Source organism: Hibiscus syriacus, unplaced genomic scaffold (assembly GCF_006381635.1).
Source record: "Hibiscus syriacus cultivar Baekdansim isolate YM2019G1 unplaced genomic scaffold, ASM638163v2 tig00014773_pilon, whole genome shotgun sequence".
Lineage (NCBI taxonomy): Eukaryota > Viridiplantae > Streptophyta > Magnoliopsida > Malvales > Malvaceae > Hibiscus > Hibiscus syriacus.
The window spans coordinates 226,588-239,397 of record NW_024062337.1 but is presented as its reverse complement, the minus strand read 5'-3'; the positions used below and the strand labels follow the sequence as shown (position 1 = coordinate 239,397).

At 36.3% G+C, this 12,810-nt stretch overlaps 2 protein-coding genes across 2 annotated transcripts; both read right to left on the bottom strand.

Annotated features, from left to right (window-relative positions):
• Nucleotides 1-34: 34 nt before the first annotated feature.
• On the bottom strand, nt 35-3,955 carry LOC120207459 (probable polygalacturonase). Its single transcript, XM_039206914.1, has 6 exons — nt 3,512-3,955; nt 3,287-3,407; nt 1,225-1,393; nt 1,022-1,098; nt 236-899; nt 35-203 (listed from the first exon to the last, which is right to left on the bottom strand). The coding sequence occupies exons 1-5, from the start codon at nt 3,953-3,955 to the stop codon at nt 271-273; spliced, it is 1,440 nt and encodes a 479-aa protein (XP_039062845.1). The 3' UTR covers nt 35-203; nt 236-270.
• A 5,350-nt stretch (nt 3,956-9,305) lies between these two features.
• LOC120207457 (cold-responsive protein kinase 1-like) lies at nt 9,306-12,364 on the bottom strand. Its single transcript, XM_039206908.1, has 8 exons — nt 11,993-12,364; nt 11,239-11,642; nt 11,027-11,152; nt 10,756-10,883; nt 10,253-10,466; nt 9,948-10,179; nt 9,715-9,862; nt 9,306-9,648 (listed from the first exon to the last, which is right to left on the bottom strand). The coding sequence occupies exons 1-8, from the start codon at nt 12,352-12,354 to the stop codon at nt 9,340-9,342; spliced, it is 1,923 nt and encodes a 640-aa protein (XP_039062839.1). The 5' UTR covers nt 12,355-12,364; the 3' UTR covers nt 9,306-9,339.
• Nucleotides 12,365-12,810: the final 446 nt, after the last annotated feature.

Genomic DNA, 12,810 nt, shown 5'->3' with positions numbered 1-12,810 from the left:
TAACCACCCAAGCAAGCTAACTGCTAGACAAATCGTATATTTAGACAAAATTGCAGGAGGCTAACTCAGCCAGTAGCGTTTCTAGCCTGCAATCTTTTCAGATCCCAACTTCATATCTCCCCCACATGGAGAATAGAGGAAGAATCACATGAGCAAGTGAAGTCCGTGCTAATCAAGTTAGTGAATGATTCTCCTTAAAAGTCAGAATTTGTGCAAAGCATCCACAACTGAAAACTGAAATGCATTCGGGAAGTGACCACAAACTTGAGCCTAAAGGCAACATGCCGAGGAGCCATTGTTCTGCAGCTGGGGACATGGCAATGGAAACACAGCATTGGTACAACCTGAAACAAACTCACAATGCCATGCCGCAGTTGGGGCAAGTCCGAGTACTGTAACATTCTTAAAGCACACACCTTCAAATGATGCACCCTTGAGACCAGTGAGTTCGGGAGCTTTTGTTGAATTCAAACTAATGATGTTACTAATAAATACCCCCTTTATTTTAGGAAATGCTTTAGGGTCCCATCCATCATCAGGGTGATCATTGGAGTCCGTACTGAACCTAATGGGTACTTTGACTCGCTCCATCGTTATATTATTTATGGAGATATTCGTAATATATCCCCCTCTACCCTTGTCGGTTTTTATACGAATACCAGCTGCTGAATTCCAAACATTCATATCTTCAATAGTTACATTAGAAATCCCTCCTGACATCTCACTGCCAATGCCAACACCGGAACAAGTTGGTGTAGTGCCGGAGATTCTCCTCACTATTATGTTTGAGCTCGGTCGTGCGATTCTGATGCCATACTGGTCCCATCCACTTTTTACTGCTACAAGATCATCACCACTCTCGATAAAGCAGTCCTCGATACATACATTGATACATGAGTCTGCACAAGCTTTAATGAGAATGTCGGGAAAAAAATGTCTCTGCCATGGGGTTTAGGTTGTTATATGCGAGACGCAACATAGAATAAATTGCATAAGAAGATAGAGAATGACAGTAACATACCAGCGTCTATTCCATCTGTGTTTGGTGCATTGAGGGGAGCCAATATTGTCATTCCCTTAATAACAACATTGCTGCAGGAAAAGAGTCGAAAAACAGACTTTTACTTCCTATTACCTAAATAAAACTAAGCAACCATGCACAAAACAGTATAAGAAACACAGAATAAATGGAAAGACTATATGGTAGAGAGGTCAAACCTGGTGTAAACAGGATGAATGGTCCAAAATGGCGAATTCATGAAGGTTAGGTTAGAGATAAGAATGTTACGAGAGTTCATTATCTCAACAAGGTGGCCTCTTGTGTGGTTTAGCGTTTTGTTCCACCATAAATCCCACCACATCCTACCTTGACCATCAATTGTCCCATTCTGCCCTACAAAATTACAACTACTCATCACACATACTTGATAAATTTTCAGAGACAGGTTTCACTGTAAAAGTTGCTTTAGTAATGGTTAATTTTCGAATCAAGCTAAAGGATGATGGCAGCCAGCTTCTCTGTTGGAAGTAAAGATATCAAGCTGTTAGTCTGCTTTTAAATAAATCCAACTACTAGTTTAATACGGTAGAAATAGCATATAACAGTGCCATTTAAATGCTTTCTAAGATAATGCCTAGCAACCTAGCGTACATGTGAAAGCATTCACTTCCTTCTCATTTACAATTAGGGCTGAGTATTCGATTGAATCGAGTAAATTTGATTTTTTTTGAATTATTCAAAATGACAAGTTGTGTTTTATAACTCGAACTTAAAAAAATTTCGAGTTGAGTCAAGTCGAGTTTTTGAGTTTCAATACAAATTTAATTGTAATTATTTATAGTACTATGGTACATATTAGTTACAATTTATCAACTTTCTATATATATATATATATATATTTCTACTCTTTTCATATTATAGCATTATTTAATAAATTAAATAATATCTAAAATATAAAAAAATATTTATAATATTATATTTCAAATGAGGTATTTTAAAGGTAAAGTATTGACGGAAGTATAAAGGAGTCAAGAAATTATGAGAAGAAAGAATTTGCAGACAATTGTAGTTAAAAGACCAAATTGAGAAAAAATGCAAAGTTAATGGACTGAATTGAAAAAAAGAGAGAGAGAATACATTTTTAGTAAAAATATGAATTGAAGTTACATGAGAATTCAATAGGGGTGGGGGAGCATGTGATTCAAATATAATCAAAAACAGACTTGAATTGAAGGATTGTATTATAGTTTAGGAGCATGTACTTCAAATTTGATAAAAAAATGTATTTTAAATGAAGAAAAAATGAAAGGAATAAGAAAATCATGGACTAAATCGTAAAACTTTTAAAATATTTACCCAAATTTTTTTATTTTTCGAGTGACTCAAAATTTTTAAATCTCAATTCGACTCGAACTCAAAATTTAATTCAATAATTAGAATTAACTCAAATAATTCAAAATTAAAAAAAATAAAAATTTCAGCCAAATCAAATTTTGCTCATGCCCATTTACAATTCCCTAGTCATAGCTCAATCTAATTTGAGAAGAACATAATGTAAATCCACGCAGACAGCCATCATCAGTGATTAATTTAGGAGGCAGTGGACAATCATTAGTTTCTTTATATTTTCACTGATAATTTAATTTTTTTTTTAATTTCATAAGTTCACCTCTTTAAAATATTATGGGTAAACTATACAGGTGATTGTTAAACTATGGTAAAAAAACATTTTGACCACCGACGTTTTAATTTGATCAAACAGACCATTCAACTATTTTTATTATTTTATTAACTTAAAAGATATATTTTATTATTATCTTAAGTTAATAATATGAAATCAAATACATTAAGTACACAAAATATATATCATATGATCTAAAACTTACAGTCTAATACCCTTGGCTTAGTGGTCGCTAGGTCACATGTAAAACCAGGTGCCCCTAGTTTGAACCCTTACACGTCGGATTGGAGGAAATTAAATTTAATGAATTAAATAAATTATAAATAAATATAATCATCCAATTATAGACCAACACATGTCACAATTTAATTGCACAAATAAATTTATTGAATTTAATTAAATTTAGGATTAAAATTCATTTTGTGTAACTATCAAAAACTAAATATGTAATTATATCAAAAATATTTAACTAACACGTCACTATTTCTGTTAAATTTTAACGACGAATAGTTTCATTGAATGACTTAAATAGTTAGACGATCTATTTGAACAAATTAGAACGTTAATAGTCAAAATAATTCTCGACGGTAATTTAGTTTAACTACCTGTAATGATAACGTTGGTAAGGCCATCTCCATGAATAAGGCTTGTATGTCTGGCTCCCGGTCTCTCCCTCCCTCTCCCATAAGATGGCAATGGCTCCACAAGAGGCCATTCCTTTGGATCCTATTGTTCATAAACACACGACATTCAAAACCAGCAGCCTTCAAGCTCAAAATTCTCATTGTTATCTTCAAATCAACAGAATTAATATATCCATATTTGCTGACCTGAGAGCCTAAAATAACAGCACCCTCTTCAAGAAACAGCGTGAAATTACTGGTAAGATTAAAGCTCCCCGTTAACCACTTCCCTCTGGGCACGTTTAGCTGAGACCCGCCGTGGTCCACAAAACGTTGCATGTGGATCAACGCCTTCCAAAACGCTGCCGTATTCGAGGTTTTCCCATCGCCCACTCCCCCGAATTCCTCTATCGACGCAACGTGCCTCCTCACCGGCAACTCCCCGAGCAACCCGGCACAGCTTCCCGGGTCGGAGACGGTCGCGGCTTTCTCGGATTCGGAAACCCCAAAGATTTGAAAAGGAACGATGGATTGTGTGGCGATTTGAACAGAGAGAATGGCTAAGGCCGTAAAGAGAAGAAAAAGGAAAACCCAATACGGTTTTTTGAAGAGAGCCATTATCGAACCAGAATGTGCCTTCTGGGGCTCCATTTTTGTTGAACAAGATTGAATCTTTAATGCTGTAATCGAAAAGGATTCAAAAACTCAAATGGTTATTTCATCATCTTAATTACGTTACGATTTACTGCATACGTTAGCAAAGAAGAAAGCCGAGGAAGAAGACGCTAAAATGCTCCTGTCGCCATTGCCCGTATGCCATCGGTGCGCCTTAAAATATGAATCAACTCTGGTTTAATTCTCTATTTAATCCTTTTACTGTATACGAATTAGGAAGTTTCTCCCTCTATTTTATTTCCTAAGAATTTGATACTCGTCTTTACAAAAGCTGTCAAGTTAGTCCAACGTGATTGAAATTTAGGATAAAGTGCATTAGATGTAACTAAATCATATCCAAATGATCATTTTGGTCATAAACTTTTAGAATTTATAAAATGATTATTAAATTTATCAAATTGTTATAAATGATCATTATATAACAGTTCGATAAAATTCAATATTTATTTCATAATAGTTTGATAAAATTAATAATTATTTTATAACTTTTAAAAATTTAATGATAAACAATTATTTGAACATAGCTTAATATATCTAATATAATTTATATTAAAATTTATCACAAATCACTAACAACAAAAAACTGTTGTTCGGCAAGTTATACGCAAGAACTTAGTTAAAATGTCATTCAACAATATATATATTTACAATAAATTAGAATAAGAAAAAATAAAACCGCAATTTAAATTCATGTTTTCACTAACAATTAAATTAAATTCTAATTTTCCCTAAATTATGAGGATACAATTTCAATAAATTAAAGTAGAAAGATTAATTTATAAATTTTCATAAAAAGAAGGGATGGGATTCAAAGTTAGAACCTAAAACTTTGCAAATATAGACATGTACTTTTAGATCAGGTTGATTCGGTAAAGGAGTTCCTAAAAAAAACAAGATGAAACAGTTTGATATGTTGAGCCAATAGATAGATACCACGTGTAGTATATATATCTAAGTTTGAATGTTATTCTTGGAGTCTCGTGTCCGTTAAAGAAGGTATATCGCGTCTTTCCCGATTTCAGCGTTTTTACCCGAACAATCAATAATTACTTTTTATGTATCATTTCTTCAAATATTATTGATCTAGTATCTATTCTGACAGAGTGATAATAAAACGCGTTTCAAGGTACACGTATTGCAGACGTGAACGGAAGGTGCGGATCATGAAGCACGCCTTCTTGGGGTTCTGTCTGAGCTGGCGTCACGATGAAAAAGCGCGGATTGTAGTTCGCACCTTCACGGGGTTTTCTGACACGTTAGGGAGGAGCGGATCATAAAGCGCGCATTCGATTATTCCCCCTCAATTATTGATCGTTCTACTATTACCGAAGTTGCCTTAAATCTCGGACGATCCTTGTTTATCACCCAAGATTAGTTGAAGATCTAAAAAAAGGATTGTTGCATCAAATGAAATATTTGTAACGAATTTCTCTCGAACCCACGAATTTCGTTAAGAGTTAAACTACAAGACAGGTGGTGTGACTGTGGGTTTTTTTCATGCTCTGAAGTATCCATGCTCGCATGTCATAGCAGCTTGCTCTTATACCCATCAAGACTATATTGTATATCGACTTACAACCATATTCAAAGTATATGAATTTGAGTTCCCCCGATAGGTAATGAGAAAGACCCATATAAAGTTCAGAATTGGCTTCCGATTGTACCATATTTGTCCTTATATAGGGAGGCAGGTCGTCAAAAATCCACTCGAATTCATTGTAATATTGATATTCGAGAGACGTCTAGAGAAAACAAAAGATGTGGACATTGTAGAAACCTAGGCCACAATAGGAAAAAATGTTTATATTTTTTATCATCACGTAATCATTGAGCATCAGAATGTAATTGTAGTTTCTGAAATCTTAGTTTATGTTATTTCATTTTCGTTTACTTTCAATTAATATCATTTGAACATCAACAAGTAATGGGTTACTCAAGTGAAAATTAAATAAAAACATTACAAACTAAATAGTAAAAACAATTAAAACAATTAAATAAAAACAATAAATACAAACATTACAATTCAAACAATTAAATAATAACAACATTAAGAAATAAAATAAATAAGAAGTCCATAATTCAATACATTTGCTGATAAACAAAGAAAATTAGATAAAAACATTACAAACTAAACAAGTTTATCGATGTCTTAATCTTGAATGTGTTCCATAGGGCTTCGGCTGTCTATTTCAATGAGAGTTTCTTCGTATAACTTGCTCTTCCTCCTCACTCTCATCATCATCATCATCATCAGTAGCAGCTACATTTTGTTGATGAGGGACGAATGACGATAAAGCACCTCCATAGAATAAGGACTCTGGAGGTATATGACTAACCATACCACCGCTCATAGAAAACTGTAAAAACTATAAAAACATCGAACATCGATGAATGTGATCCATACTGAGCCGGAGGTGTATGTGTTTGTGTTGAATCACCACTTGCCAAATAAGCAGCATATGAAGCCCACGTCAGATCTAGAAGCATGACAGTATAATATCCGCCATGAGGTGTCATAAAACCATATGGTTGTGGCATCTGAATCGGTTGCAGTAGCGTCTGAACATGCTGCAGTGGCATCTAAAATGACTGTGGTGCCATCTGAAATGGCTGCGGTGTACCCATGTATAGTGGCAGGTTGGGAATGTAAACTGGTGTAGACGGTGGCTGTTGTGATGGTTCCGGTGTTGCATCTGAGGACGAGCCGGAAACGCCTGTTCTCCGTCCACGAGTCGGGAGATGATAATGTTGTGACGGTGGATGCTTTTCTTGACGCCGATGAATACTCCCACCTCGTGTTTCCTTAAAAAGTAGGAATGGTTTCCCGTTCGTGTTGAACCACTGATAATAGTCACCCGCAACCGAATAATGATCCACATAAATCGGCTCCCTAAGGGCAATACGTCTACGTCGATCCTCCGGGATCATTATCCACTCCCTATGCTTCAACAACATGTTGGCATCCTTTTTTCCTCTTCTATCGACGTTATGCATATTGTCAAGATTCTTAGGTGCTTCATAAATGTGTTGTACGAAACCAAATTGGCGGAGCACATGATCAATAGGATGCCACTCGACAATAGCATAACATATCAGAGGGACCACCAAGGTTTCAAATAGCGGTTTGCGACTGCAATAGCCCCCGCGAAATAGCGGTAGCGCTGCCTTCCGATATACCCGCTACACCCGCAATAGCGCCCTCTATGCCCACAATCACGGTAAACACAAAATGACCGAAAACGCGATCACGATATCGATTTGAAACCCTGGGGACCACCACCATCCATACATCTAATGAGTCACTCAAGTGATGTAGGATGCAAAGCCTCATTTCCTAAGTAGATTAAGTAGCCCATTCAAACTAAAGCAAATATATATAATTCTTACCAAAATAATATTCTAATTATATAACGATAATTAAAGGTAAATAATAAAATTTAAATACATATCTCTGTACAAGCATTCTAATCAGCCGAATTTCTTCCAATTAATCTAGTATATCACGATGATTTTTCCTTGTATATGACCACCTATTCAATGTAAAAAAAATATTATTTATATACGAACTCAGTATTGAAATTACCTCAGCAATAAGGGGTTATTCACGACCGGACATAAAAAAGACATGCGATACCACGTCTATGATTGGAGAAGAAGGAGACATCCGTCGATAGTATTTTTTATAATCAGTTGTCCGACACATTTCTCTATACAGAGATGCCAAAATTAGGGTGTCCCAACTGAATACGCCGACAACGTGAAAATCTTCTAGGTGACGCAACCACATACAATGAACTTGGTTGCGAGATGTATTGGACATCAAGATCCCTCATATGAGTTGTAATATGCAAGATCGGGCAAATATTTTAGCTTGTTCCTCGGAACAGTCTTCACTTAAATGTTGAAAATTTGTAACCAACCATGATAACGGTATTCGACCATAGTTGAAATTAGGCGGGATATCTCCAAGATATTCCTCGCACAAGGAATGCCAATTACCATCCACCACACCATAAATAACATCTCCATCTACTGGAATCCCCAAATATACGTAAACATCCTATAGCGTAATAGTGCACTTCCCACATGGAAGATAAAATATGTGTTTTTGGTCTCCACCTCTCAATCAGTGCAGAAATAAGGTTGGATTCAAGGTTATAGTGCCCTTCATATTTCGCTATGTAACTGAATCCAACCTTGGCTCGGTCAGACACGACTCGGTATATCTAACTTAGCGTTACGAATAAATGGATCTAATATATGGTCATTCCCCTAATTAAATAAATAATATAAAAAATAAAATATAAAATAATACTAAAATAAATAAATAAAACATTCACAATAATTAAAATAACACAATTTATAATTGTTACCTTATAGACAAAATGACTCGAGATATGATTATCATCTAAATACATCAACCTGACTTCCATTTTATAACAACAAAAAGTAATAAGAAATTAGTTAATTAAATAATAATTAAATAATAAACTATTAAATGATTATATTATAATAAAAAAATTATAGCTTCTAAAAACGATAGCAAAACTTACTTTAAGCTTGCTACAAGAATTGATAAGGAAGAGAATAATTTTTTTTGGTGTGGTTTGAGTGTTGTATGGGAGGAAATTTATAGGAGGGGAGGGGGAGGGAGGGCGGTTGGGCGGTATTAAAGGGGTAGGTGGTAATTTAAATGAAGGCACGGATTACAATTTGCGCTTTTCCACTGTGGGACCGGCTCGGACAGAACTCCATAAAGGCACGTTTCATGATTCGCACCTTCCGTCCACATCTGCAAGGCGCGTATCCTGAAACATGTTTTATTATCACTCTGTAAAAAATAATACTAGATTAGTAATATTTAGAGAAATGATGTCTGACAGGTAATTATTGATTGTTTGGGTGATTTTTGCGTAAAATGGCCACGGAATTCTTCCTTTTTTATAAAAGAAGTAAGGAAAATTACATTATTAATCACTAAATTATTATTATTTTATTTTAATCATTAATCATTAAAAATAATCACAATATTGATGTAATTTTTTTAAATTTTCTACTCACCCATAATGGCGACTCATTAGTGAAGAAAAAAAATAAAGAAAATATGATGTTAATCATTGAATTAAGTTAGATAATTATTATATTTCTTTTAAAATTAATATCTAAGTTACTATTCGGATGTTACAAATGGGGTTTGGTGTCCAATAGGCAAACATGCATAAATGTGCTAATGATTTAGTTAAAATTTATTGTGAATAAGAAATAAAATAATATTTGTTGTGAGAACATGAATAAGTACATATATATTAATAAATTGGGATTAAGATGTAATTATTCAAATTTACAAAATGTGTAGGAAGTTAGCGAGATGAGATTTGAGTGATGGAGAGGGTGGCAACGGAGGCGGAGGAGGCGGTGGAAGTGGATGCTTCTACTCCCACAGTTGAATCAATGATGGTAGGCCTTGTGAGTGGTCTGCTTTCCAATGACCCTTTGCTCTTCAGTAACACAACTACCTCGGACATGCTTGGCCTCAACGCCGCCGCTGATTGTGTGCACATCAATCCTATTTCCACCATTCTTTTCGCTTCCTCTACCTCGTATTCTTTCCCATCCAAGCTTTCCTCCACTAACTGGTGGTGCATGTTATTCTCGTACAATGTCCATGCCTGCATCATTTCATAACTCGTTAGGAAGACGAGATTTAACGGTTTGATATAAAATAATGAATTTACCTTTTTGAGGAGGAAGGAATCAGGATCGCCCGTGGTCTCATGGCTTCTTTGTCCACTTACAATTTCAAGCACCACAATCCCATAGCTATACACATCAGTCTTCTCTGATAGTTGTCCATGGATTGCATACTCCGGCGCTGTGTATCCCCTTTTCCAAAACAACAAAGAGAAACGTAGACTTTTATGTCCCGAGAGCAGCAAGAAATAGCATTTAATCAATGAAATAAACTTACAAGGTCCCAGCAAATTTGGTGCTCAGATGGCTCTTGTCCTGAGGCAGAAGCCTCGCTAGCCCGAAATCAGCTATTTTAGGCTGGAAATCATCGTCCAAAAGGATGTTACTCGACTTTATATCTCGATGAATGATGCATACATGAAACTCCTCGTGCAGATACGAGAGGCCTCTCGCGGTGCCCAGAATTATGTCACATCTTTGTTTCCAGTTCAGAGAACCTCGTCCTTCACCTGTTGAGTCACATCCATAATTAGCATCGGCATCGATACGTAGAACGAAAGCTCGAACAAGAAGAAGAGTTACCGAATAAGAATTTGTCGAGGCTGCTGTTTTTCATGTATTCGTAGACGAGGAGAAGTTCGGGTCCTTTGTTACAACATCCAAGAAGACGGATAAGGTTCCTATGATGAACGTTACTTATTAGCTTCACCTCACTTTCGTAGTCTAACTTTGCTCTCTGTGATTGCATTATGGCCAGCTTCTTAATGGCAACTGTTTTCCCGTTCTTTAACACACCCTGCTCCCAATACAACACCAAAATTAGTGCACCCTTTAGTAGGTCTTAGAATAAATAAATTTTATTATGCCAACGCTAAGGATTTTACAAAGGTACTCGAGCATAGAATCCTAGTTTATATATATATATATATATATATATATATATACATTGTTGTACATGCACAAAAATCTCATCAAATGGATCGATCCCGAATTTTTCAAACTGAATCATAATGAAATTTGAATCATAAACTCTAACAAAATCAAATTAATAAAATTATTGAACTGTTTAGGTATATATAATTTACCTTGAATACTTCACCAAAACCACCTTCTCCTAATTTATTTTGGAGGCTAAACTTTTTAGTAGCAGCACTCAAATCTTTGTATTTGTAATTTATGGGGCCTCGTAACTCCGTTGCTCCTAAGATGTCACCTGCTACGTATCAATGCAAAATTGTTTAAATTTAAGTTTCTTTGTGCCCAACTATATGCTAATGTATAGATATTCATTTTATATACAGTATGAGTGGTAAAAAGAAAAGAAAATGGGAAATAGGAGATGGCAATTAGGATTACCTCTGATTGGTAGGTCGTTTGAGGCTGCCGATCGTTTAAACCAGACAAGCAATGTTATTAGAAGCAAAAGAAGTGCAACACCTCCCACCAACCCTCCTATAATGCCATTCCTTGTGCTTGAACTACCTGCAGTGTTGTTAATTGGTGGTCACTTGATGGATAGATCTATATGAGTGTGAAATGATGAGGATATAAAGATGAAGAGGGGTTACTTGGAGTTGTCAAGAAGGGTGTGATGTCGATGGTCTGGTTGTCGGCAAAGAAAGGAGAGTCGGAGTACCTCAGGAAACACCCTACATCCATAGCTCTACCATCGGTATTAGGAGGGCATCGCTGAATGTCGGTATTCGCCACTTGCATGCAGTCTCGGCACCCACTTTCAGCAATGGTTTCGATACACTGTGCCACGCCGTACACGGTTGCGTTTCCACCGCCGACCACTTCCTTCTCAGTTGCTGCAAAGTAACCACTAATCTTTGGTGTGGCCACTTGAAGATCTGCCAGCAAGTCCTGCACGGTTGCTGCGAATGCACTAGGCTCCGATGCCGACTTATTCCCGCAGATCATGGTGTGCCCTTCCTGAGTGTATTGGTCATAGAAGTTGTTGCTCTCATACCTAATCTCAACACATTCACCCAACCAAAATCAAAACATAATAGTCATAGTATTTTTGTATTGATAATCGTATATGATCCTTCGATTTAAAATCACCATGGTTCTGATATTGATAATCATAAACAAATAATGAAAAAGTAAGAAAAAATTGAAGAAAAAAAGACAAATTGTTGCAGTCACATGGTGTCACATATGGGCCAGTGCCACTCACTACAAATGAAGAAGTTAGCAAGATTATCAATCAAGACTAATTTATATTGCAGGCTATAGTTTGAGGACATTATTTGCAATTAACCCTTTGCTAAGATCATAAACATGGGGAGCACATCAAAGGAAACAAAACAACCGTACCGAAGGAAACAGCCATCGTAGATGACACGAGCACCGTTGGCAGCAGAGCAGCGACGGATTTCGGCCACGGCGGCATCGAAGCAAGCCAAGCAGTCGACTCGGGAGAGGTAGTTCCTGCACTGCACCATGGCATACACCCCGCTCGCTTCTTCCGCCGTAGCGAAATGTCGGCTGTCGTCGTTGAGCTGCTCCCTGAGCCGGAGAAAGGTGGAGTTGAGGTCCCCGGTGAAGTCTCTGAAGTTGGTGACGTTGTATTGGCTGCATCCTGAGTTCAGCAGATTCAGCTCTGCGTCTGCAGCTGATCCCCACCACAAAAGTACGATCGTCAGCACACAAGTTATGCACTCTGGTTTCGCTTGCATTTTGCTTTTGCAATTTTGCGGACTTGGTCTTCAACAAATATGGTTTTATATGGATGGAATTTAAAACGGTCCAATTACAATTATAGTCCTTTTACTATGCTCAATCTTTTATTTAATCCTTTAACTTTCATTTGATATAATTCCTTCTTTTTACCTTTATAACATTGTAGACACCAGTTTAATCCGAATTTTTTTTTATCATTTTTATTTTTTATTATAATCAGTAAATATTAAATATTAATATTATTTCCTTATTTTTGCAGACCATTACAACAAGCCCAAATTAAGTCCGATTATAAAGAAACCAATCGACCCTAACATTACAGCAGACCCAAACCCTAGCCCATCAAAATTCAAAACAATTAGGGTTTGAACCCCCTAGGATTTCAATTAGTTACCGTCGTTGCTCATACCAAGAGTCACTCTCGCCGTCACTGCTTTCGTCGTTTGCTTTGG

Bases quoted from the DNA above. Each gene is read 5' to 3' on its own strand.
- LOC120207457 (XM_039206908.1), bottom strand. From the start codon at position 12,354: ATGCAAGCGAAACCAGAGTGCATAACTTGTGTGCTGACGATCGTACTT. The intron at 11,643-11,992 runs GTACGGTTGTTT...TGTTGAGATTAG, and splicing joins TACGATGGCTGTTTCCTTCG to GTATGAGAGCAACAACTTCT. The intron at 11,153-11,238 runs GTAACCCCTCTT...ACAACACTGCAG, and splicing joins ACCCTTCTTGACAACTCCAA to GTAGTTCAAGCACAAGGAAT.
- LOC120207459 (XM_039206914.1), bottom strand. From the start codon at position 3,955: ATGGAGCCCCAGAAGGCACATTCTGGTTCGATAATGGCTCTCTTCAAA. The intron at 3,408-3,511 runs GTCAGCAAATAT...TATGAACAATAG, and splicing joins CTGTTATTTTAGGCTCTCAG to GATCCAAAGGAATGGCCTCT. The intron at 1,394-3,286 runs GTAGTTAAACTA...GTAATTTTGTAG, and splicing joins TACCAACGTTATCATTACAG to GGCAGAATGGGACAATTGAT.